We start from the raw sequence: 27,564 nt of genomic DNA, 5'->3' as shown, positions 1-27,564 counted from the left end.
ATGACAATAAACCTGACTTGAGGATAAGAAAACATTACGAAAAAAACAATGCTGGAAGAGCTCAGCCAGTCAAGCAGCATCGCAATATGTCACCAGGAGAATGTTATCAGACCATGGCCTGGATCTTATGAACCTCTGTGATACAGTTTAACAACCAATTTATGTTTGCCTGGTAAAGGCTTCACAGAGCTTAAGTTAGAAAACCACCAATTGTTTATTTTCAGTGAGGCTTGACCCATTCTCTGCTACATGGCCCTCCTCCATTTGTATGCTTTCAATTGCCCAGTTGTCCGTTCCACAATCAAACGCAGATGAGATTGGGATTTGACTCGTCCCAGTGTGATTACCTTTACTTGGATCTGCAGAGGTTGATGTTCATTAAGATTGTTTCTGAGCTTGGATTTTCTCCAAGGACCGACAATTTGCACGGTAATGTCATTGATAAGATTTTTGCTAGAGTCTGATAATGTATACTTTAAATATGCTCTCTTATATCTTCAAAAAAATAACCCAGCACTGAAATGTATTTAAACGTCACGATAGTACATCAAAAGCATCAACTTATAATGAATGTATAGGGAAGAACTGCAGTTGCTTGTTTAAACCAAAGACAGACACAAAAAGTTGGAGTAACTCGGCGGGTCAGGCAGCATCTCTGGAGAAAAGGAATAGGTGATGTTTCAGGTGGATCCCTTCTTCAGACTGAAGAAAAGTCTGAAGAAGGGTCTCGACCAGAAACGTTACTTATTCATTTTCTTCAGAGATGCTGCCTGAACTGCTGAGTTACTCCAGTTTTTTATGTGTGTCTTCGAACATATATGGAATATTGGCTAAGTATATTAAAATAATTGACAATCAACAATGTTCACTATTTATCAGTACATTGCGTATTTTCTCAATTTGGTTAAGCATTAACTATGTTGATGCATCAGCTTGTTGGTTAATTTAAGTATTTGCATTTTGTATTAAATTAGCTGAATATGTTATGGATTGGCCAAATATTTTGGATATTTACTGAGTTTATTTATGTATTTAACTGGGGTTATTGAAATGTGGGTCAAATGTATAACTTCAGCATGTTGATTACCAATGGTTTCACAAAGCTTCAGGTTAAAGTGCAGCTGCCAGAACTGTGCATTCTATGCAATAATTTGAACCATTTTGTTCACCCATCACACCTGTGCTCAGCAACGCACATCTGATTCAGGGCTAGCGTCAATTTGATTTAAAAATTCCTCTCCATTTGTCAGATTCCTCTAGTACCCTACTCCTCTCTTCTATATCTTCCTTCAGTCCTGCAAACTGCCATGGACTAGAAATACAAGCACTACTTCTGAAAACATGTCACCGTTGTTATTATTGGAACCATGTCAGGGAATTTGCAGGGAGCAAGCTCCCATTAACAGTGATGCGATTGTGATCGAATAATCTGTGTTGGAAATGAAGATTGAGCAATAACTGTTGTTCAGAACTCTGGCAATTTGATCTTTTGCATCCATTTGAGAGAACGTACTTTTGATGCGCAAAGGTGACACTTCTGGCAGTGCATCACGTCTTCAATGAAAATGCGCAATGCACGGTACAGAATATAATTTGACTAAACATACCCCTCTCCTTTATACCCCTGGTTGCCATGGCTGCAGCCAAGGTGTCCCCAGCTTTCGAATTACCTCTCCTCTTCTTCTTATGAGAATAGCATCTTTATATTACACTGGCAAGAAATCTAATTCAAAAATAAGCCAATTCCATTCTCAAAGATATTAAACCTACATTGGAAAATAAGGTTTATTAAGGAAAATAAATCTGTCCTTGTACAAATTTGCATAATTTTTAGCATTAAGCTTCTTGAAGTCAAAGGTAGTCATTGGAATTCAGTTTTTAAGGTCCATGGGTGTGACATGTTGGGAGATGACTGGTCCTGGCATAATCCAACTGTGCTTCAGTGGTTATTAGTGAGTAAGTGTCACTCAATGTACTGTTGATTACTCCTCCCTTCATTGTCAAGCGTACTGAGGTACAGTGGAAAGCTGTTTTGTTGTGTGCTATTCAGTCAGTGGAAAGACCATACATGATTCCAATCAAGCCGTCCACAGTGAACAGATATAGGTTAAAGGGAATAATGTTTAGTGCAGGATAAATCCAGTGACGTCTGATTAAAGATAGTCTCCAATGCGGTAGCTGGTAGCTCAGGACCGCTCTCTAGTTGGTGGACTAGTTTTCGTGACTACATTTGTGCTGGGCGATGTTCTGCGTAACTGGGTAGAATGGAAGTTTTGTGGAACACCTCGGATAGAGGTGCAGCTAGATATAGAGTTCTACAGCCAAGGTGTTGTGTGGTCCAACAGGCAGAAGTGCCACCTTTCACACTGCACATCAAACATCACGCATGGATGGAACAGATCAAATTGCCTGTGTTCTAAACAATAGCTATTGCTCAATCAACATTTCTAACATGGATGACCTAATCTCAATCACATCACAGTGAATGAGAGCTTTGTACTTGCAAATTTCCTGTCACCTTCCAATATAACACAGTGATATATTCGCATATGTTTTTCACTGGCAACAGAGTGCTTTGGGGCATTTGGAAAGAGGTTCAATTTCCAGATTTGCAAAGTTTTCCTCCACTTTTCAAAGATGCTTTACAAATCCACTTGTTGTTTGAACAATTCTTTGTCACGTTCCATATTAGAGGAGTATTTCATATGTTAGCTAGGTATGTTGAGCAATAATAGTGTATAGGCTGAGTTAGCTTAAGTATTAAACTCACATGTCCTTTTATTGAGTCAATTGAATTATTAAAAGGTCATGTGCCTATAGTTTCCTGGTTATGCTAAAACATGTATAAGACGATTTACGAGCGGCACGGTGGCGCAGCGGTAGAGCTGCTGTCTTACAGCACCAGAGACCAAGGTTCGATCCTGACTATGGGTCTGTGCGAACTTTGTACATTCTCCCCATGACCTGTGGGTTTTCCCCAAGATCTTCGGTTTCCTCCCACACTCCAAAGATGTGCAGGTTTGTAGGTTAATTGGCTTGATATAAATGTATTAATGTAAAAAAAATAGTCCCTAGTGTGTGTAGAGTAGTGTTAATGTGTGGGAATCGCTGATCGGTGCGGACATGGCGGGCCGAAGGGCTTGTTTCCTGCTTGTATCTCTAACCTAAACTAAATTATAATTTAATTACACCTTAATCGATATATTCAGAGAAGAAATATGTTAAACCGCCCAAATTTAAATATCCTTTAATATCAAAATCTCAGTAAGTATAAATATAAGCACCCATCTCAAACTGAGATTTCTCCCCCTCTCTCACCTTACCACCCTGAAAATCCTATATATACTAGAGGTATTTTCTTTGTCTTATCCACCTCTACCTCATCCTCTATGCAACTTAAAACTAATTTATTTCCCCTCCTTCCAAGTTCTGATAAAGAGTCCCTAATTTGAATGATTAACTCTGTTCTTCTTTTCATAGGGATGACAGAGGGCACAATGGGCTAAGTGTTCGGCTGGCGACCGGAAGGTAGCCGGTTCGAATCCCGCTTGGAGTGCATACTGTCGTTGTGTCTTGGGCAAGACACTTCACCCACCTTTGCCTGTGTGTGAATGTGTGTGAGTGATTGGTGGTGGTCGGAGGGGCCGTAGGCGCAGATTAGCAGCCACGCTTCCGTCAGTCTGCCCCAGGGCAGCTGTGGTTACAGAAGTAGCTCACCACCACCGAGTGTGACTGAGGAATGTATGAATAATGCGATGTAAAGCGCCTTGAGTATTCTAGAAAGGCGCTATATAAATCCCATCCATTATTATTATTATAGATGCTGCCTGACCTATTTCCAGCATTTCCAGTGTTTATTCCAGAGCTAGGCTCTGGCCACCAACAATCAAATCATCTTGCAATTGCTTCCATAGGTGCAGGCAGCTTTATGTAACATGCATACAATGTACATGAAGTACAGGAATATTGGGGGTTGCAGGAGGAACCAGACCATTCAGAGGATGCCCACAAAGTTATACAGGGTACATGCAAACTCCATACAAAAAACACCTAATATCATGATTGAACCCAAGTCACTGGAACTGCGAGGTAGCAGCTCTGTGCCACTGAACTGCCCTCAAAGGAGTTTCTAAGAGGCTTTGGTCTGGAACTTGATTAAAAAGCAATTTCAATGCAGGATACCGCATAGAGTATGAATATTACAAAACATCCTCCTGCTGCTGGACATGGGGGGCAGGGTGTGGTGGAGATGCCCCTCAAAATAAGGGAATGGATTCCATGCCAGTGGGCCACATGAGTGGCAAGGGTGGGAGGTAAAATTGTGTCACTTGTGTAAACAGTATTGAATGTATAGCCTCCGAGAATGTCAGGTGGAGTTTTGTAAGGATCATTAATATATTTATTTCTCAAATAAATAATATTTTGAAGCACAGGCCCGGCAATCGTTTCGAGAAATTCTTTGATATCAGGATGTGAGCAATTTTTCAGAACACACTCTCGAACCTGCACTTGCAGCCATAGTACTTATGCGACTGGTCCAGTTAAGTTTCTGAACAGATGTGATGCCCAGAAGGTTGATGGTGGGAGACTTGGTGATGGTAATGGTGCTGAATGTCAACAGGTGGTCTCTGATACTCGTTGGAGATGCTACTGTTTTGAGTTGGTCATTAAGGACTGGATGCTTCTCAGCATCTACAATTTCACCACCATTTATTGTTTTATCCCCTTGAAACTTCACAGATGAAAAACACACAGATCAGAAATAAGAGAAGCCGGCAAACTGCAAAGGTAAATTTATTAGTTATCAATTCTCCTGCATGGTGTATGTGTCTAAGTCCAAGTCATTTTGCATTGTGTATATTCTGTGTGCTCCTCATGTACTCTTCCCTCGGTGGTGAAAGGGTGTCATTTGCATCAGTAATGCATCATTTTGGATACTGTATCTGAGTCAGCATCAGATCCAGCAATCAGCGCTCGGGAAGTTTTCATCTCATCCTGGAACAAAAACTATAAGTAATACTTCACTCTGTTAGAACAAAACAGTGATCCTGGAGCCCCACTGTCTAGGGGGCACTGATGATGGCAGCCTCGCCAACAGTCTGTCTGTCTTTTCATCTTTTTTTTGTTATTTTTAGTGTGTTTTAAAAGTTTGTTTTAATGTTCTCTGGTTCGTTTTATGTGGTGGAGGGGATCGGGAGAAACTTTTTTTCAATCTCTTACCTTGCCGGAGATGCGATTGTTTTCCGGATAGTTCTGTAGCCTAACATCATGGAGCTGGAGGCCTTGCTTGAGACTGACTTTGAGCCCCCCCCCCCCCCTCCTCCCGCGGCGACGTGGACTTACCGTCGGAGCCGATCCCTTGCCTGCGGATTTTACAATCGAGGAGCTCGCAGTCTCGGGTAGAAGGTTCGACCAGCCCGGGCCCGGGGTCAGATCGCCCGGCGCAGGGGAGCTGAGATTCCTCCCCGATGCAGGAACTTGATCGACCCGACGCGGAGGGCCCAAAACGCCGCCAGCTACGGGAGCCAAGATCGTCCCGTCAACGGGAGGCTCGAGGCCCCCGACCACGGGAGCACAAAGAAGGGAAGAGATTGAACTTTTTTTCACCTTCCATCACAGTGATGAATGTGGAGGAGTCACTGTGGTGGATGTTTATGTTAAAATGTATTTTGTGTGTTTTGTTGCTTTTTATTGGGAAGACTGGATGGGGATATGGGGAGAAGGCAGGAACGGGGTACTGATTGGGGATGATCAGCCATGATCACATTGAATGGCGGCGCTGGCTCGATGGGCGAATGGCCTACTCCTGCACCTATTGTCTATTGTCTATTGCACTGACTGGGATGGAGAGTATGCCAGTTGAATTTTGAAGATCTCCGCTGTCATTCAGCTGGAAGCATTTGTACTTTGAAATCAGGTAGAACCTTGCACCAGAATCGTGAGCACCAGCGTACCCACTCAGCCCTGAGGGAGCTTCCCTGCAATAGCTGGTGCCCTTTGTCTGAGATATTAAACCATAAAACTGAAGATAGACACCAAAAACTGGAGTCACTCAGCGGGACAGGCAGCATCTTCAAAACCATAAAACTGTCTATCTGAAATTGTTCTCACATTATAATAATAATAATTAAAAAATAAATAAAAAATAAAATAATAATAATAATAATAATAATAATAATAATAATAATAATAATAATAATAATAATAATAATAATAATCACTGAATAATAATCCCCGGTGTTAAGGTCAATATTTCTTCCTGATTCAGCAACTTTTAAAACAAACACATTATCTGATCATTATCACAAGGCTGTGATTGAGGGTGCAGTGCCTATGCTCTCTGCCACGTCTCCTATGTCATTTATTGGACATTCTGGGATTCATTGATGCAGTGAAAGATATTGCATCATAATAAGATTTATTTTATTTACAACACTAGTTGCTAATTATGACATTTGATTAAACAAGCAAACATATGAATCTGAAACCCCTCAAGCCCACTCCGCCATTTAATAAAATCATGGCTGATCTGATTATAACATCACTTCACCTGCCTTCTACCTGCGGGAATCTTTGCTCCCCTTGCTTATCACGAATATACCTCTACCTTAAAAAATACTCAAAGACTCTACTTTCACTGCCCTTTGAAAAACAAAGTTTCAAAAACCCACTGGGAGAGCAAAATGTCACTTCATCTATATCTCAATGCTGAACCTACATATTAGCCTTTTGTCTGAAGAAGCGTCTCAACCCAAAAAGTCACACATTCCTTCTCTTCAGAGATGCTGCCAGTCCCGCTGCGTTACTCCAACTTTTTGTGTCTATCTTCGGTTTAAACCAGCACCTGCAGTTCCTTCCTACACTACTAGCCTTTTTTGGTATCACACACTAGGTCCCCCAGATCCCTCTGTATCTCAGAGCTCTGCCATCTCTTACCATTTAGAAATAGAAACTTTACATAATAAATATTATATGAAAACTTCCCCAAATTATCCAGGCATCATATCAAAACAGCTGCACATGACACTTAACAAGTCCAACTTTTGCAAGGCAGCAGTCAACGATGTTAATATAATTTGAAACCCTCTATTTTTATGATTTAGTACTGTTCAACTCAAAAGTGCAGTGTCTTGTATGGACATTTCAGAATACAATAAATTGTCTATGATTGGTGTCAGATGGAAGCCAACAGAATGTTTCATTTATAAATGACATTAGTGAATCATCAGATAACTTCATAGTCACTTTGACTGAAGCAAGCTAATTGCTTCAGGATTTTTAGAAATTGATTTCCAGTATTTAAACAGCCATAATAGGATTTGGATTCCAAATCTGATGGATTATTAGTTGAGACTGTCTGGATTAATGGTTCAGTAATATCGGCACTTCATTCCATTTGCATTCATGCATGTTTTGGTAAAAATAAACCTGAACTGCAACCTCATGCAGTCCCTGAGCTGCAACAGAGTTTGGGATTTCAGCTTTCACACAGGTTAGTTAGTAAACCAGGAAGGTGATCTTATAACCATATAACCATATAACAATTACAGCACGGAAACAGGCCATCTCGGCCCTACAAGTCCGTGCCGAACAATTATTTCCCCTTAATCCCACCTGCCTGCACTCATACCATAACCCTCCATTCCCTTCTCATCCATATGCCTATCCAATTTATTTTTAAATAATACCATCGAACCTGCCTCCACCACTTCCACTGGAAGCTCATTCCACACCACTACCACTCTCTGAGTAAAGAAGTTCCCCCTCATGTTACCCCTAAACTTCTGTCCCTTAATTCTGAAGTCATGTCCTCTTGTTTGAATCTTCCCTATTCTCAAAGGGAAAAGCTTGTCCACATCAACTCTGTCTATCCCTCTCATCATTTTAAAGACCTCTATCAAGTCCCCCCTTAACCTTCTGCGCTCCAGAGAATAAAGACCTAACTTATTCAACCTTTCTCTGTAACTTAGTTGTTGAAACCCAGGCAACATTCTAGTAAATCTCCTCTGTACTCTCTCTATTTTGTTGACATCCTTCCTATAATTGGGCGACCAAAATTGTACACCATACTCCAGATTTGGTCTCACCAATGCCTTGTACAATTTTAACATTACATCCCAACTTCTATACTCAATGCTCTGATTTATAAAGGCTAGCATACCAAAAGCTTTCTTTACCACCCTATCTATATGAGATTCCACCTTCAAGGAACTATGCACATTTATTCCCAGATCCCTCTGTTCAACTGTATTCTTCAATTCCCTACCATTTACCATGTACGTCCTATTTTGATTTGTCCTGCCAAGGTGTAGCACCTCACATTAATCAGCATTAAACTCCATCTGCCATCTTTCAGCCCATTCTTCCAAATGGCCTAAATCACTCTGTAGACTTTGGAAATCCTCTTCATTATCCACAACACCCCCTATCTTGGTATCATCTGCATACTTACTAATCCAATTTACCACACCTTCGTCCAGATCATTGATGTACATGACAAACAACAAAGGACCCAACACAGATCCCTGAGGCACCCCACTAGTCACCTGCCTCCAACCCGACAAACAGCCATCCACCATTACCCTCTGGCATCTCCCATTCAGCCACTGTTGAATCCATCTTGCTACTCCTGCATTTATACCCAAGAGGAAGTATAAAATAACGAGGCTTTCTCTCAGCACGGTTATCATGGTTGCTGACATTAAATGCGGCCTTTTGTTGCTCACCTTATATTTCAAGTCAATAAAACCTTTGGGTAGATAAAGGGAACAGAGCTGACTGGCAGATGTGAGGCTTTGGTTGTGTCTATTCATTGCCAGTTTTGCACAATTCCCACTGGATGTCTTTAGTGGCTTCCCTAATTTGGGATGCAGGCTCTGGTTGGCAATGGGAGTAAACAGAGATGTCACCTGACAAAACTTGCATTTACCGAATGGACCCCTAGGAATCCATAGGTCAAAGGGTCTAAACGAAGTGCGTGATATCTTCTTTCTCCAGCCCTGCGCCATAACACCCTGCCTAACATTGCTGTTTATTTACTTATGTGTAGGTATTACGAAATAACAGAGGACCTTCCTCACCGACCCTGCTAAGGCTCCAGGCACCTGTTGCACTATGTGTCTCAGATAGCAAAGATTTTACCCCATGTGGCTTACACAGTAAGAAATTTGTAAAGTGTCTTTCACGTCCCCGTAACCCTGCAACGCACAAAGTAAGCACCAAATTATTTTCAAATTGTAGACTTAGGTTAGGAGGCTACCATTTTGACTTCACAAACAACAAGCACATAAATGACCAAAATCTGTTTAATGCTATTGGATAAGTCAAGAATGTTGGCCAAAGCAAAATGAATGGCACAATGCACAGCGCCGTTCCTTTCATTTTTGTCTAAACAGATCAATGGGTAGGAAGGAACTGTAGATGCTGGTTTATACTGAAGATAGACACAAAATGCTGGAGTAACTCGGCGGGACAGGCAGGTCACGTCAAGTCAACTTTATTTGTCACATACACATACAAGATGTACAGTGAAATGAAAGTGGCAATGCCTGTATTTACATTTTTTAAAAATCTGCTTTGATCTGTTGGTTGCACAACTTACATTCTTCATATCTCCAGTTTCCCTCTCCCCCGACTCTCAGTCTGAAGAACGTCTTGACCCAAAACATCACCCATTTCTTTCCCCCAGAGATGCTGCCTGTGCCACTGAGCCATTCCAGAATTTGTGTCTATTTTTAATGCTCCTGTTCCTTTTACATGAGAGTGTAGTCAATGCTTTGATTTAGCAAGTCCGTTGAAAGACAGCATAGCTGACAGTGCAATCAATACATAAAAGCAAATTTCTGTTTCCTTTTTACCATGTAAACCACATGGAAAATCCATAATTCCAATCTGACACGTGTGGTGCAACAGGCTTTGGGAGCCTCACGGGGTAAATGAAGAAAAGTTTCTCTGATTTCCAAATACTCCCAAATAAGCAATGAAAGCAGCAGGGTACTTTGGGGTATGTGACGCAGTAATTCATCCAACCATCAGTTTATATTTTGTACTCGGGTCTCTTCAGGATTTGAACCCCTGAACACTGTTTCAGTGCAACAGTGCTGCCACAGAGTATAGGTGATAACAGACAGGCACAGGAAGGTGAATGATATTGCTGAGGGACTCCTAGTTCGAAGCACATGCAAGGAGAAATTGAACGGATCACGGATATAACAGAGGGAAAAACAACTATTGCCTGTACATGTTCCTGGTGAATGAACCATATAATTCGCAAAGGTTGATGCAGGGAAATGCCTCGTCCATATTGTACTGTAATAATGGACTCACTCTGTGCCCACAGGAGAAGGCTGCCAAGAGAAAATGCCCCAATTGTTGCTACAAATGTCTTCCGATTATCAGTGGATTCATTCTCCTGGTGTTGATAGCAGGAACCATTACTCTGATTCGTGGTGTTCTTGGTGAGAAAGCAATTCGTTACATGGAACTTGTCTCGCAACATATTCGTATGCATGATTTTAATATTGTATGCCATCTCAATATCAGTTCCCAAGCACTCTCACAATTCAATTCCTGATACCCTCCCACCAAGGGCCTCAAGTGTGTGGGGATAACCATCTGAGTGGACACTAGGGCTACTAAGACAGCATGACTTAGTGCTGTCCTAAACCTCTCTCTAAAGCAAGCAGCAGTACCAGAATTACAATGTCAAGAATAAGACAAAGAGCTACATAGCATTCTTGTGTAGAATTTCACAGAATTTGGGGTCTGGAGGCAGGATTGGAATAAGATGATTGGGGGTTTAAAAAAAATTGAGGCCTCAACCCAGCCTCCCTCCACAATATTCACGCCTGCCTCTGGTTTAAATGGTAGAGCTGGTTGATAGGTGGCCTGGGGCTCTTAAAGTTGGATCAGACATTAAAATATTTCATTGAGCTGTAGGTGTATCCGTCCCTCGTCCAACTTGGCCCGGTTGAGTAGCCTGGGCCTCAGGAAACCCATCTACTGAAGGGAGGTGTTGGATCCAGGAGAAGCTTTGAGCATTTGATCATCAAATCTTGAGGCCCAGGGTGCGGAGAGTGAAACTGCTTTCTCCAAGGCTACCAGCTTCAATCCCCACCATTCAGCACACTCTCAGCAATCCCGTTCAATCTGAGATGCGGTCGATATCTTTGGCACATTGGAGCCCACCTCCAGAGTCAGAGTTCCGTGAATTAGGAAGCCACCTCAATAAGAAACCCTCCAGCTATCACCTCCTGCCCTAGGAATGGAACCCCAATTTACACTCACTACCCAATTTGTAACCACTTGTCATATACAGACTTTTTTTGAGGACCTTCTCTTTATTTGCCAATCATTTTATAGGTATGCCTTCTGGTTATCAAATGCAGAGGAATCTTACACTTTTTTTATTCCTATCACAACCATTCAAGTTTTAAATACTACACGCTTGGAGTGTGTACTGTCGTTGTGTCCTTGGGCAAGACACTTCACCTACCTTTGCCTGGGACTAGAGACGGAAATTAGCTACTGATTGGCTACAATCTCGCATATTTACATGCAAATGTTCATTAATATGCACTGTCCCTATAAACAAAACAAACAAACAAACAAACAAACAAACTGCAATTTTTCTACACATCACTCTATTCCTCATTCCTGGAACTATTCCAGAAAATCTGTTCTGTCCCCTCTCCAAAATTTGCCCATTCTTCCTTAAATGTGCATCCTAAAATTGGACAGAGTAACTTAGACTGAACTAGTTTTTTTTTAATGGAGGTTTAATGTTGCTGCTAGGATTTTACACTTTGGATCTCTCTTTATAAAGTTGTGTTCCCATGTGCTTTATTTGCATTGATCTCCATTTGCCGGTCTAATTATTTGCTAACATTTTGTGTTTCAAATATTAGGATCCCTAGATTCCTTTGTAGAAGATGGCATTGACTTCTTCAATTTCCGGTAGCCCTTGCTGTCACCTCCCCTTCTCAGCTCTCCCTCAGCCCTTTGACTCCTCCTCTTCCTTTCTTCTTCCCACCCCCGCCCCCACCCTACATCAGTCTGAAGAAGGGTTTCGGCCCGAAACATTGCCTATTTCCTTCGCTCCAAAGATGCTGCCTCACCCGCTGAGTTTCTCCAGCACTTTTGTCTATCTTCGATTTTCCAGCATCTGCAGTTCCTTCTTGAGCAAGAAAATATATATTGACATTTGAATTTTCTTCAAATTTCGATTACTGCAGTATCTTGAAGATTATTTTCTAACTCCTGAAGAATAATTCCTAATTCCAGGATCTGCGAGATTGACAACTCTTAGCATAGTTAACGCATTCACAATGGGCCATGTTACCTCCATTCTGTGCCATTAGCTGTCTGTGTTTCTATCCTCCCTTGAAACCTGAAACCACTGTTTCCAATATGTGCCTCCAGCAATCGATTCCCTTCTTTTAAAACCAGCATGTGCAGTACCTTGCAAAGATACTAGAGGAGCAAGATCAAAGATACTGAAGGTATCTTTGGTTCCTTGTGTCTACATGCTTCAAGCAACATCTGCTCATAGTTATAGTTAGAATGCAGATGCATACTAACATTTTCTTGCCTTCTTCGACAAGGGAATCTCTTGAACCTAGTACATGAAATAAATGTTAGCATGCAACTTCTGCGAGGAATTAGGAAGACAAATGCACTGTATCTCAAGGGGTCTGAAGTTTTGTTGCAACTTCCTTGCCCTAGGGAAAAGACCATGGATTTCCCTGCGCAGTTTTGGCCTGCACATTTTGAAGAATGACATACCTGCATTGTAAGCAGGTTAGAGAGCAAGCATTTGATTGATTCCTGGGGTGAAAAGTTTGATGAATAAAGAAAGATTGAGCCGGAAGAAGGAATTTTGAGCGGAACCACCTTTCCCCAGCTACTGCCCGACATCCTGAGTGTTTCACTGTCCCTGTTCTTGGCGGTTTGTGAATGTTTCTCCTCATAAATAAAGAACTCATTTTCTATCAAACAAACAATCGCAGAGACCTAACTGAAATTCTGTGCTTTCTTTCAGAGGTCCCAATGATCATCAATGGTTTTGCTCCCAATCGGCCTGTCAGTACATTGGCTACAACCAGCCTGAGCAGCACTATCAGCAGCAGCAGCAGCAGCAGCAGCAGCCAAACACACACCTACACCACCTCCGCCAGTGATGTCTCACGTCCAACAAGCACTACGACTGGTTCTATTGGTTCTATTGGTTCTACTGGTTCTACCGGTTCTACCGATTACAGCTCAAAAGCCAAATGCTACTTTGTGGGAGAGATGGAAGTAAAGGAGAATATCTCCATCGAACTCAACAGTGACCCCAGGTCAGATGACTATCTGAGGATTGCTGAAGCTGTCGAGAAGATGGTAAGCCTTTTGGCTTCCTGAACTGAAAAGGGTGTGAGGTTCAGGTGAAGAGGTAGCACAAGGTGGCGCTGCGGCAGAGTTGCTGCTTTACAGCGCCAGAGACCCGTGTTCGATCATGTCCGCAGGTGCTGTCTGTACGGAGTTTGTACATTCTCCAAAAACATGCAGGTTGGTAGGTTGATTGGCTTAGGCAAAAATGGTAAAATTGTCCCTAATGTGTTGGATAGTGCTAATCGCGATTGCTGGTTGACACGGACTCAGCTGCCCAAAGGGCCTATTTCCGCGCTGTATCTCTAAAGCCTAAAGAAGTATACAGGTATTCCTTCATTTATGACATGTTTGCATTGCTTTACATTCCTGGAAAATGTTTACCTCAAGGAAAGTTTTCACTCACTTATTCACCTCTATTCATTACATCCAGCTCAGTGCTATTGTGCTAGAATGTGCATTTATTGTTGAGATACACCACTGAAAACCAGTGAAAGGTATACCTAACTTTATTCATATTTTTAATTGCAAAGTACACACACTTAGCTCAGTGTATTAAGACATGAAATAATCAATCTCGGTCATATTTATGACTTTTCTTTGTTCTCTTAATCCTGAATTCGGGGATCTTCTTCGCTTTGAGTTGGACCCGGGTTCTCCCTGCAATTCCTGGTTCTTGTGCTTATTCCAGGGTTTGGTAAGAAGTTAAATCATGTTTCCAAGACTCACCTTCCTCTTATTTTCTCTGTTCCTTTCCGATGAGCACTACGTTACTAGTCAAGTCCAGCTCTGACCCATTTTGTTCACTTTAATCCCGTTGCTATCGTACCATTTTCCATGTCATCCATTGTGTAGCATTTGTCATTATTACTGAGTCAATCAGGTAACGTAGAACGTGGAATTGATTCTTTCTGACAGTTCATGCATTTCCTCTCATCACCATTTTTCACCACATAGGTATCTCGCTGTCTAAAGCCACTAGTTCAAGTTCAAGTGAGTTTATTGCCATGTGTCCCTGATAGGACAATGAAATTATTGCTTTGCTTCAGCACAACAGAACATAGTAGGCATTGACTACAAAACACATGAATAAATAAACTGATAAAGTGCAAATAACAGATATGGGTTATTAATGTTCAGAGTTTTGTCTGTAACTCTGGATGACGGCGCTCCTAGGTAACAAATCACACTCACACTCAACATAGTGCTGTTTCCAGACTATTGACAAAAGCATATACTGATTACTTCACATACACTGATTACTTCACACACGCGTTACTTTTAACTCTCTTAAGGGCCTGTCCCACTTTCACGACCTAATTCACGACTTCTGCTGAATTTGCCCTTGAATCATACTCGCAGCATTGTCGTCACGAGGTTGTAGGAGGCCGTAGGTAGGTCGTAGCAGGCCGTGATGCTAGTCGTAGGTCCTCGTGGCATCAAGTAGGTCGGGACATTTTTTTCTAGCCTGATGAAAAATGTCCTCGAGTAAAAAAGGTCGTGAATTAGGTCGTGAAAGTGGAACAAGCCCTTCACTAAGTTGGGATATTTTTCCACACTCCTATGAAATGGCCAAGTTCACAACCAGGGGTTGCCCCGACCCCCCTGTCCCAAATGTGGGGGATTTACCTTGTTCTTGTGATAGTTTCAATATTCTTTCACATGCTCGCCACATGCCTCCTGATTTATTTACAACAAATATAAGGGTATAAATTCATTCTTTTCTTTTAGGGCATGCTTATTGGGAAATCTGGATTTTGTCTGCCATCTGCTGAGCATTTCCACCAGTTTGGGCTTTTGGTCTTTGACTCAGTCCACAACCCCCAAAGCACATTCCCTCCAAGAATTAGCTCCTCAACCAAAAATGAGAAACTCCATGTCAGGGAAGCAAATCTGTAAAATATGCTCCACAGTGCTGATTTGTTGAATTATTTCATTTCAGTATGTATTTTATGAAAACTATGTGAGTAACCTATTACATGCATTTTTTGTTCTTGTCAGATAAATACTACATACAAAACGTCAACATTCAACACGGTGTATATAACTACAAAGCTCATTGGAATAAGGTGAGAAGCGGATAGCAGAAAATTCACATCATGGTTAAAATCCCCGTTGTGTAATTGAAGCAATCTGAGTCAGCTTTCATCATAAGTGTTTATGGAGATAGCAGGGTTTGGATAGATATCCCTTGAGTCAAGAGTGTTTGTCATATGCACCAGATATGAAGTGGAACAATGAAATTCATACTTGCTGCAGTTTTATAGGCACATCAACAAATATTTGATTTATTATCAATTGTTCTAAGTAAACCATTCCTTTTGGCCTGTTCACTGCGATGCAATATTTTCTGCCTAAAGCACTGGCCAAACTACAAACCAATGGCTGGTGTCAGTTGGGCAGATGCTGCATTCAAGTTTCTTTTTCTCATTGCACAGTCCTATCTACTCCGCTATCCGCTTCTGGATGCATCTCATGTGCAGTGCGAGACTTCAGGGAGAGGAAATTACTTCAGTCTTTCGGGAAGAAGAGGGTACCATCAACTTGCCCAACAACCAACAGCTGAAGGTTCAACTCAACACCATGAGTAAGTCTTGTTTAAGCCGGCCATATGTCTTGGTGTGAATAGTCTCATCAGTTCCAGCTGCTGCCACTGCAACCAACTCCACTGTAAATTCAGTGCAAACATTCAGCAGGCAATCTGGGTCCTGAGATCAGGTGAGACACACGGAGGCACCATGGGGGATTGTGTTTGCCAGGTGATGTAATTTGTTGGCATTTGTGCTAATCATTTGTTTTGTTCTTCAGCCCAAACCAACAATGCATTTTGGAAGTTGTTGATCATCTCGAACCTACTTTGCTGGATAGGCTACCTGCGCACTTCACAAATGTTACAGCCCCTTCAAATTTCTAACCGTCATCTTCCCTGTGTTGGAAACAATCGTGAACAATCCTCAGCAGCACCTTTGAAACACTCCAGCAGCATTTCCCGGAAGTGCAAGAGCAGCATTTGGCTGGGAATATTTCCAAGTCACACCTTATCTGACTTTAGAACTCTTTCATCATTGATTTCCACATCACGATGATGTGGCTCAGTCAAACCATTGCAACATACATCACACCGATTGAAATCCATTGCCACAGAACACTGTGGGCGCTGTCATTGGGTATTTTTAAGGCAGAGATCGATAGATTCTTGATTAGAATTGGCCTCAGGGGTTATGGAGAGAAGGCAGGAGAATCGGGTTTAAATGGGAAAATAGATCAGCCATGATTGAATGGTGTAGGCTTGATGGGCAGAATGGCCTAATTCTGCTCCTATCACGTATGAACATGATTGAAGTTACTTAGGAAAAGCACATCAACCTCTCGAGATCTATAAATTATTGTGATCTCAAACTGAGATGGAATAGATTGAAACTTATCAGCAAGGAGTTGGAGGTGGTGCAGGGCTCATACAAAACAGTCTATTGTATAAAAAACAAGGTCAATTTACTTAGGAAACAGTCTATTTAACCAGTGGAGGAAGCAAATAATACTGATAAAAGCCGGAGTACAGTAAATTATGAGTATGAAGTCAATCTGGGTTATTTACAGCAGTGAGGTTGCCATGCTGGATAGACATGATGAATTATCTGTCTGCCTAATTAGAGCATTGTTGTTATTTAAAGATACAGAGAGGATTTCAGTAAGTTGTCTAATTAGACTCATTCACAAGCCGAACACATGCTTAATGTGAGCATCTGAATATAAAATTGTGGGGCAGATTTATAAAGAGGAGTCCAGGGCACTAAGTCAATGAAGGTGTCACAAAATCACAAAGATTGCCAATACAGCAATCCATATCTAACTGCTTGAACCGATTTGCTTACTTTTAGTCATATGGTGTGAAAACAGCATGCCAAGATGCACCAGTGGATACTGCATCAATAAGAACAATGCATATTGTGATGGCATCGAAGATTGCTGGAATGGAGAAGATGAAGCTAACTGCGGTAGGTTAGCTTACAAAATAACCCGTGTTGTCTTTCATTTCCCAAATCACAGCGAGGGTAAATTCCACATAGAAATGGGGTTCCCTCTGATCCACTGTGATTTCAACAGAAAGGATACAGAGCACCACTCCCCACCCAGCCAAAATTTATCGTAAACAGCAGACAGGCCACTCATGTTGGGATCTCAGCAGCTCTTCCAACCAATAGCTCCGGCCCATGAAACTCCTTGCACTGCGTCACAGATATATGCGTCAGCATATCATGTCCATGCTTCACCTCCTTCCTCTCGTTATTCACCCAAATCCTTCTCATGATATGGAGTCATACAATACCAGGCCCTTCAGCCCACCATGTTTATGCCAGCCATCAACCACCCATCTATCTAATCTAATTTACCAGGGCTTAGACCATAGCCCCCCTTTGCCTTAGCAATTCACGTGCTGGTCTAGCTGCCTTGTAGATGCAAGAGTACTTGCCTTCACCATCCACTCAATATGTTCCAGTTTTTGCTACCTTTGCTATAGAAAGAAATTACCCTGTTTAATAGTATGCTCCACCCAATGAAGACAGGCATCTCGCCTGCCTACTTGACTACTCTGTGTCTTCCTTCAGGTATCACCACCTTCAGGTATCTTTGGAGCAGAAAATCAAGGTCACTGTTATTAATACTCCCTTGGACCTTACCAGTCATGGTGCATCAAGCCTCCAAAATGCATTACACTACACTATCAGGGTTAAATTCCAACAGCTATGGTTCTGCCCAATTAACCAACTGATCAATATCATTCCATCCCTGACTACCCACTTCACTATTTAAAACATCACCAAGTTTCATCTTATCTGCAAACTTCCTAATTCCCTACATTTACATCTAGATCATCAATATATATAATAAACAACAGGGGTCCTGTCACCATCCCGTCACAGACTTTCAATCACAATAGCAACCGTTCACCATCACCCGCTGACAACTATTACCAAGCCAAGTTTTGATCCGATTTGCCAACTTGTCTTTGATCCCCATTGACACTAATCTTCTGGACAACCTTCGATGTGGGTCATTGCACAAGGTCTGACTGATGCCACTGTATATCACATTAATCATCCTGTCCTCATCAACATTGTTACCCTTTCAAAAAAACGAAATAAATTAAATCAGGCTGGAACTCCACCAACAAATCTGTGTTGGCTATCCTGAAACAATCCCTGGATTTCCAAGTGTCAATTGATCCTCTTCCTTGTACCAATCACTTCAGCTTCACCATGTGATGGCATGCTCCACATTCTAGCTACTCACTGTGTAATGAATTCCTCTGCAGAATTCTTATGGGATTAATATAGACTGTGCTGCATTTTTGGTATCTAGTTTTGGCATTATTATTATTATGCCTATCACCTATTCATCTTGGTGATGTTAAAGTTACCATTGGGTTAGAGATGTTAGAGCTGGTGATGATTAATACCTCTCGGTCTGCCATCATCCTTGCAAAATATTTTTCTGCATTGTAATCAACATTCAAAGTACATAAAATGTTTTAAAACAACATTTTTATATTTGCATTTATGGACCCCCTCAGATAGATAGATGCACAGCATTTCTTGCCCAGTGTAGGTGAATCGAGGACCAGAGGACATAGGTTTAAGGTGAAGGGGAAAAGATTTAATAGGAATCTGAGGGGTAATTTTTTCACACAAAGGTTGGTGGGTGTATGGAACAAGCTGCCAGAGGAGGTAATTGAGGCAGGGACAATCCCAACATTTAAAAAACAGTTAGACTGGTAATTGGATAGGACAGGTTTGGAGGGGTATGGGCCAAAAGCAGGCAGGTGGGACTAATGTAGCTGGGACATGTTGGCCGATGTGGGCAAGTAGGGGGCCGAAGGGTCTGTTTCCATGCTGTATCACTCTATGACACTATAACAACTAGAAGTGCTGTATCAGCATTTGCTAAGTGCCAACTCTGGCTACGTAGTCCTACGATCCAGTACATCTCTTCTCCCCTCCTGACTTCTGACTCCTGCCTCGTTGGCTTCTGTGAGCACCCGGGAGCACCCACATGGCTGACACGATAGAGTCTAGCCCCCAGTGAAGTATGGAAAAGGTACAAAATGACAATTCTTTCTTTATTTTATAGGCTGCAAATGTTTTCAAAATAACCCATGCTGTACTGAAGAAGCCCATTGTACCTGTGAGGTTCTTTGTCTAATGTGTTCCACTGTCCTCTCCCCTACTCCTCTCCAACCATGTCCTATGTCATTGTCCATTTGAGAGTTTCCAATCTTCTTCCTCCATTTGTAATGTTATGCATTTGCAGGTTATCCACCAGGTGGCGCCGTACAATGGCAGCCTCTCCAACAGTTTGCCTCATCCTTTTATTTCCTTGTTGTTTTTAGTATGTTGTTAAGTGTATCTTTAGCTTTGTTTTATGTGAGGGGTGGGGGTTGGGGGAACTGTTTTCATCTCTTTCCTCGACGGAGATGCAATTTTTTTCCGTATCGTATCTCCGTCCGCGCTGCGGGCTAAGATTGAGGAGCTGGCGGCCTCTTGCTGGAGATCGACTTTGGGAGCTCCAATGGTGGGAGCCTGCGTACCTAACATTGTGGAGATGGCGGTCCCTATGTCAGGGATTGACCTCGGGAGCTTCAGCCGCAGGAGCTTGCGGACTTAACATTGTGGAGCACGCGGTCTCTTAGGGACCGACTTCGGGAGGTCCAAGCCGCAGGAGCTTCAACCGCCCCGATCACGGGAGCTTCGATCGCCCCGACGCGGGAGCTTCCATTGCCGGCTGTGGGGGCTTCGATCGCCCCGGCTGCAGATGGTTGACAGCCCCGTCTGTGGGAGAATAAGGAGGACAGAAGATAAAACTTAATTGCCTTCCATCACAGTGAGGAATGTGGGGGAGCCACTGTGGTGGATATTAACTTTTATGTAGTTGTGTGTCTTGTTGCTTTTTTCTGGTATGACTGTATTGTAAATCAAATTTCACTGTACCTTAAATGCTACACGTGACAGTAAAGGACCATTGAACCATTTTGGTTCATGATAACTCACTGCATAACTAATATTCTCTCTGTTTCTCCTCTGGTTATTTGCCTGCTAACTTAATTCTGTACCGAACTTACCACGACACAGGCCGCACAACCATTCAACCCACGGCTCAACAGTGTACAGATAGCATGATGGTGTGTGCCGATGGCAACTGTGTCAATAAAGGCAGCGGCTTCTGTGACGATGTTCGCGATTGTCCTGATGGAAGTGATGAATGGAACTGTGGTGAGTTTGCCTCCTCTTTGCCTAGTGCCTCTTTTTCTCAATGTGCTAACATTTGGGAGAGTCTAGGACCAGAGGCCACAGCCTGAGAATTCAAGAATGTTCCTTCAGGAAGGTGATGAGGAGGAATTTCTTTAATTAGGGAGTAGAGAATCTGTGGAATTCATTGCCACAAAAGGCTGTGAAGGCTGTCAATGGATATTTTTAAGGCAGAGATAGATAGATTCTTGATTAGTACGGGTACCCGGGGTTATGGGGAGAAGGCAGGAGAATGGAGTTAGGAGGGAGAGATAGATCAGCCATGGCGGAGTAAACTTGATGGGCCAAATGGTCTAATTCTTTCCTATCACTAATGAACTTATGCCCCATCTCTGACTATGGTTCCAGATAGACAAAAGTGCTGGAGAAACTCAGCGGGTGCAGCAGCATCTATGGAGCGAAGGAAATAGGCAATGTTTCGGGCCAAAACCCTTCTTCAGACGTGGCTCCAGATGCTGACTTCCAATGGCCAGGCCTCGCAGTGCTTGTGGCAGGAACCAGCTAACTCAAATCCTCTCGCTATGAAGGCGAACATGCCATTTGCTTTCTTCACTGCCTGCTGTACCTGTATGCTTACTTTCGGTGACTGAATGGTTAAATGGTGTTTTAATTGAATGAACTAAAAGGATCTGTTTTATTGGCTCAAATGGTCATTTATTAGTGTTGCCAAACCAGGGTAAGGCTTTTCCTGGAGGGTTTAAGCATATGACCTCTTCACCGTCCTCACACTGTTCTCACAAAATAAATCTTACAGGATAGAAACATAGAAACATAGAACATAGGTGCAGGAGTAGGCCATTCGGCCCTTCGAGCCTGCACCGCCATTCAATATGAGATTGGCTGATCATCCAACTCAGCATCCCGCACCTGCCTTCTCTCCATACCCCCTGATCCCTTTAGCCACAAGGGCCACATCTAACTCCCCCTTAAATATAGCCAATGAACTGGCCTCAACTACCTTCTGTGGCAGAGAGTTCCAGAGATTCACCACTCTATGTGTGAAAAATGTTCTTCTCATCTCGGTCCTAAAGGATTTCCCCTCTATCCTTAAGCTGTGACCCCTTGTCCTGGACTTCCCCAAGATGGTCTTCAAGTCTCAGCTGGAACATGAAAGAGTCACCATTACCCAATTGGATTACATAGAAATAGCCATTCTTTTATAACTATAGAACTAGAAATGTGCAAGAAATTTCAATAAACCACCATCTTGTTTCTGGTTTTCTTCAGGACCTTTTCACAGTGAGCGTTTTGCTCTCTCACAATCACACGTTGTCAGTTCCCCAACGCAGGACCACTTCAAAGACATCACATACTTCAGAAAGCACTCTCTCCACTCGCCTCCCTCTGCAACCGCAGCTCACGTGTGACCGACCTGACCTTGGAAGTGTCCTTGACCAAGGTTGGCTGCGTCTTTCCCCGCAGACCAAGTATTGCAGCGGTGTGAGTGACGATCACCTGCAGGAAGATCCAGTCTGTGGGACGGCTTCTAAAGCCATTCTCCTTTACTTATGGGCAGTACAATGGTGCAGCTATTGGAGCCATTACCTCACATTGCCAGCAACCCGCACTCAATCCCAAGATTAGGAGCTCTCTCCGTGGAGATTTCACCTTCTCCCTGTCAGCACATTGGTTTCTTCTAAGCCCTCTGGCTTCCTCCCTCATCCCAAAAGACAATGTAGACTGATAGGTTCATTAGCCACAGTAAATTGTCACTCGTTTGTATGTGAGTGGTAGAATCTTGGGTAAATTAATGGGAATGGGGGAACAATAAAATTGAGGATTTAATGTAGGATTAGTGCAAATGGGCGGTTGACGGTTGGCATGGACTCAGTGGGCTTGATAAAGTGTCAATCTGATGTTTCTGCCATTAATACATTGGGAAATTTCCCTCCAATCGATATCTCTCTTCTGTTTTTGTTGGTGATAACAGTACCTCTGGGATGTAATGAGACATTTATTTTGTTTTATTTTGATCCAGATTGCGAAATACCCTTTGTCACTGCTTGTTCGTCTGTCGTGAATCTTACCGGAAGGAAGTATAGAACTGCTTGCCAAGGCTCTCTTATCTCCAGCAGTTGGGTGCTGACCACAGAAAGTTGTGCTGATGACAGGTATAGAGACCATGCTTTATTCAGTAGCAGGTTGAGATGGTGCACTCACTGTCAAATGAGCTTACAAGGTCAACGTGGTAACATCCAGTCAAGGGATAAGTGGGGAATAGCACAAGATATCCAGCATTAGTCACCTATCTTAGATGTACAATAGCAATGCCGTTCCTAAGTCCACCACCGTCAACATCCAGGGGTACCTTGTTCCCAATTGTACCAGTAGGATGAGAGCATGGCCAGCATGGTGTGGGTCTTTGATGATGTTAGCTGCCTTTTTGAGGCAGAACCTCCAATAAACCCCTTCAATGGAATGGGGTCTGTGATGGACCAGGAAATGTCCACCATTTCTTGAATCCTTCATTCTTGGGTGTTCGGGTTGCTTAACCAGACATGATATAACCGGAGAGAAGGCATGGGTGATATTTCGGGTCGAGACCCTTCTTCAGTCTGAAGTAGGGTCCCGACCCGAAACGTCACCCATTTCTCTCCAGAGATGCTACCTGACCCGCTGAGTTACTCCAGCATTCTGTGTCTACCTTCGATTTAAACCGGCATCTGCAGTTCTTTCCTGCACATGATATAACCGGAGAGAGACACAAAAAGCTGGAGTTACTCAGCGGGACAGGCAGCATCTCTGGAGTGAAGGAATGGCTGAAGTTTCGGGTTGAGTCCTTTTGATCTGAAATGTCACCTATTCCTTCTTTCTAGAGATGCTGCCTGTCCCGCTGAGTTACTCCAGCTCTTTGTGTCTATCTTTGCTGTAACCCACCATCTGCAGTTCCTTCCTACGCATGATATAACCAGACATCATGCTTTCCAGTGTATTTCTGATGATGTTCAATGGAGTATTTGGTGACATGCCGAATCTCTTCAAAGTTCTAATTTTCAAAACCAATATTGATTAAGGATCAGTTTCCCCCCCCCCCCCCCTTGTGTTCTGCATTAAAAATGTTGGTAACTTACTTATAATATCTGTTCCAGTTCCTTCAGTTATATTTGTGCCGGATCTCCTAATATGAAGAAGTACAGGATTAAATCACGTTATACTCTGGACGGTAAAGATGAAGGGATTGCCCTGCTGCTCCTGGAAACCCCAGTGACATTCACGGGATTTCAGCCAATTCCTCTGCCCGACCCCATGAATCAAACTGAAACAGTTCAAACCAGCTGTAAAGTTACTGGTGTCCGGAACACAACACGTCAAGGTAAGACAAGTTGTTACCTAGCACACAGATAAATATCATCTTGTAGAAACATGCAGCATTGAAGGATTATGTTCATAATAAAATCAGAGTGACAGGGTATTGCAACAGTTAGTGCCACTGCCTCACATGTTCAGGTAACCAGCTTCATTCCTGGCCTATAGTGCTGTTTGGGTAGAGCTTCCATGTTCTCCTTGTGTCCATGTGGGTTTCCACAGAATGCTCTGGTTTCCTCCCATACACCATGGGTATACAGCTGGGTTAGTTGACTACTCGAGATTAATGTAGGTAAATAATAAGAAAACTGGGGGGGGTGAGCAGTCGGGGAGGGGGAATGAGGAATGAGAACGAGAACTGATGGGATTTTTCTGCTAATAACAGGCATGGACCTGTTGGACTGAAGGGCTTCCTTCTGTGCCACAATGAGGGAGTGTTAGACATACTCATCAGGCCAGGAGAATAAAAAGAGGTAAAAGAGTTCACGTAATGAAGATGCACAAAAAAGCTGGAGAAACTCAGCGGGTGCAGCAGCATCTATGGAGCGAAGGAAATAGGCAACGTTTCGGGCCGAAACCCTTCAACATTCACACTGATTTGCTCTCCACAGTTACTGTCGGACCTGCCGAGTGTTTCCTGCTCTTCATGAATTTATTTCAGATTTCCAGCACCTATACTCTCTTTGCCTGTCAATGTTATTTAAAACTTGACATTGCCACAGTGCAAATGCCTAGTGTTGTCCTGGTTTAGTCTGTAAATGAAGTGAGATTAGAACACAGGATAATTGGACTAAATATCAAATATTTTTTGGAATTCTTTGCCACAGAAGGCCATGTCAGTGGATATTTTTAAGGCAGAGATAGATAGATTCTTGATTAGTACAGGTGTCAGAGGTTATGGGGAGAAGGCAGGAGAATGGAGTTAGGAGGAAGAGATCGATCAGCCATGGCGGAGTAGACTTGATGGGCCAAATGGTCTAATTCTACTATTCCTTATTATCACATTCAGCCTTTTGGGAAGTAGAAACACAGTGGATTCTTTCCAGCAGCGACTGAACAGCTAAAATTGAGAGCAGAAATACAGCTGAGGCAAGTGGGTAACGTTGCAGCTGGAATTTTAGGAATTTATATTGGAGAAGGTAACAAAATGGGGTATTTGTAGGGAGGAACTGCAGATGCTGGTTTCAACCGAAGATACACACAAAAAGCTGGAGTAACTCAGCGGGGCAGGCAGCATCTCTGGAATGGGTGACGTTTCAGGTCGAGACCCTTCTTGAACAAAAGGGTGTGGCAGTGACAGAAAGTAAGATGATGTGGTCAAAAGGACGAAAGTGTTACAGTCAGTGATTCATATCTTTATCTTTGCAATCCAAACATAATCCAATTAATCTATATTTAGCTACTTGAACTCCAGCCATCAACTCTATTTCTTTTCACAGGTGAATGGCGTGTGATTGCTTCTGATAAACAACAGATTGTGGTACGGGAATCTTTTCCAAATCTCAGAAACTGTCAGGTACATTTACACACTGCTCCATTTGACTCAAGAAAAGGGTGTGTATCTGTGTATTTTCTTTTTGCAGAAGCTTGCAACTTAGGCTGCATGACTGAGGCTAATGGCTCACGCCAGCAGTTCATCTCAAGGCCATAATGTAATAAAAAGGAACTGCCGAAGATGCTGTTTTATACCAAAATAGAGACAAAGTGCTGGAATAACTTAGCTAGTCAGGCGGCATCTCTGGAGAAAATCGATCGGTAGCCTTTTGGGTCGGGACCCTTCTTCAGACTGATTGCAGCAGGGGGAATGGGAAGCAAGAAAAAACATGGCAGCATGGAGAAAATGGCAGCAGCCATGTTTGGGCAATGGTACAACTGGAATGGGAGCCTTGGACAGTGTTCCCCTAATTCATCAATCACATTATTATCTAATTGGCGTTGTGGAAACACGTGTTAATGAATGAACGAATAAGTTTATTGACCAAGTATTCACATACAAGTAATTTGCCTTGGTGCTCCGCCCACGTGACAACATGACATACAGTGACAGTTAGAAATGACACATAAAACATGAAACATTAATAATAAAACATTATTGATTAAACATGTGAATTAAATATAAAACAGAACAACTTGTACATTGTCCCCTCTGCTATGATTACCCTGGTTAGTGTGGGACTCCTGTTTTTGTCGCTCAGTGAGAGAAATCTTCCTGGTGCAGTCCAGTGGGCATGATCCTTTGTGTTTGTGGCTTGTTGCAGGTCCAAAAAGGCAGCCCCTTGCTGTGTCTGAAAGGAAATCACACCTGGGACCTCACCGCCGTTAGAGGTGGATGCTCGAGAGATACGAATGACTACAGAAGAATCAACCACGTCTTGTCGAAAATAATAGAATTTATTGATGTTTCACCCGCAGGTGATGATAATTGACTGCATGTAGCAGCACGTTTCTCGTTTCGTATTTGATGGAAAGCAAAATTCAAGGCTTCAGGATTACTGGTGCAGGAACCCAGCCACAGGCTGTCACTGAGCAAGTATTCCAGAAATTTGGACTTTGTCCCCTACCATGGCAGTCTGAGAATTCAAATTTGAGTTGGAAGTAAAATGAAATTAAAAAGTTGAATTGGTTAAAAATCTGCCAAGAAAGAAATAAATCACCTTTTGACATCCCATAACAAAAATTATCATATAGCATGGAACCAGGCCCTTCGGCCCCATGAGTTCATAATAACCAATAATGTGCACCAATCCTATACCGAACCGATTTTAATCCCTCAACAGTAAATCCATGTATTGTTGTGTAATTGAGTGTGTGCATCCCCGTGTATGTATTTGCTTACTGCAGCATATAGATGAGAGAGTAGTGAACCGTTGTCTTTCACACTGGAGGAGAACATTCGTTGGAGTCGGTATGCACCCAGTGCTATCCTTGACGCATATTCTTGACCTGGATTTGTGTGTATGAGGCATTGTATCAGTTCCCAAAAAACATCCATTTTGTAAATGTGAGCGGTGAGGAGGCTGGTCTGCAGTGCGCAGACAAATGAGGGAAATGATCAGGCGTGTCACAGATAAAACGTAAAGCAGAGAAATGTCAGTGATCCTAGCAGGTCCTTACATGTTTCTGCTACTGTTGTGAACAGTGCGAGATGTTTACAAGGATTTACAAGGGTGTTGCCAGGACTTGAGGGTTTCAGCTATAGGGAGAAGCTGGGACTATGCCCTGGAGAGCAGGAGGGTGAGGGGTGATCTTATATCGGCGGGTAAAATCATGAGAGGAATAGATCGGGTGGACATATAGAGTCTCGTGGCCCCATCCGTCCAGTGGACTGGACGTTATAAATTGGGTTGGTTCCACCCTGTCAACTGGAATTTACAATTTCCAAAAATATATTCCATATGGACAGGGATGACAAGAGCAAATCTCCCTTTATATTCTGTGAATTTGTATCAATGTTCATTTGTGAATTAAATTTTGTTAGAAAAGGAAATCCAGATTCTATCGAATGCCTCAGTTTAGGTATAGATAATGCGTTTTGAAACTCAAGCCTTTTCTGTGCATACATGCAGTGTAATGTTATTCTTTAATG

The 27,564-nt window shown here is 42.6% G+C and overlaps 1 protein-coding gene across 1 annotated transcript; it reads left to right on the top strand.

Annotated features, from left to right (window-relative positions):
- Window positions 1-281: 281 nt before the first annotated feature.
- On the top strand, window positions 282-27,564 carry LOC116988939. The gene is made up of 11 exons (XM_033045984.1): window positions 282-429; window positions 4,741-4,788; window positions 10,340-10,457; window positions 13,040-13,380; window positions 15,370-15,437; window positions 15,807-15,955; window positions 17,247-17,363; window positions 22,651-22,783; window positions 23,762-23,985; window positions 25,418-25,494; window positions 26,237-27,564. Exons 2-11 carry the CDS (start codon window positions 4,741-4,743, stop codon window positions 26,402-26,404), a joined length of 1,443 nt encoding a protein of 480 aa, XP_032901875.1. The 5' UTR covers window positions 282-429; the 3' UTR covers window positions 26,405-27,564.

The sequence above is a fragment of the Amblyraja radiata genome, chromosome 28 (assembly GCF_010909765.2).
Source record: "Amblyraja radiata isolate CabotCenter1 chromosome 28, sAmbRad1.1.pri, whole genome shotgun sequence".
In the NCBI taxonomy this organism is placed as follows: domain Eukaryota; kingdom Metazoa; phylum Chordata; class Chondrichthyes; order Rajiformes; family Rajidae; genus Amblyraja; species Amblyraja radiata.
This window is presented reverse-complemented; position numbering and strand designations above follow the sequence as displayed.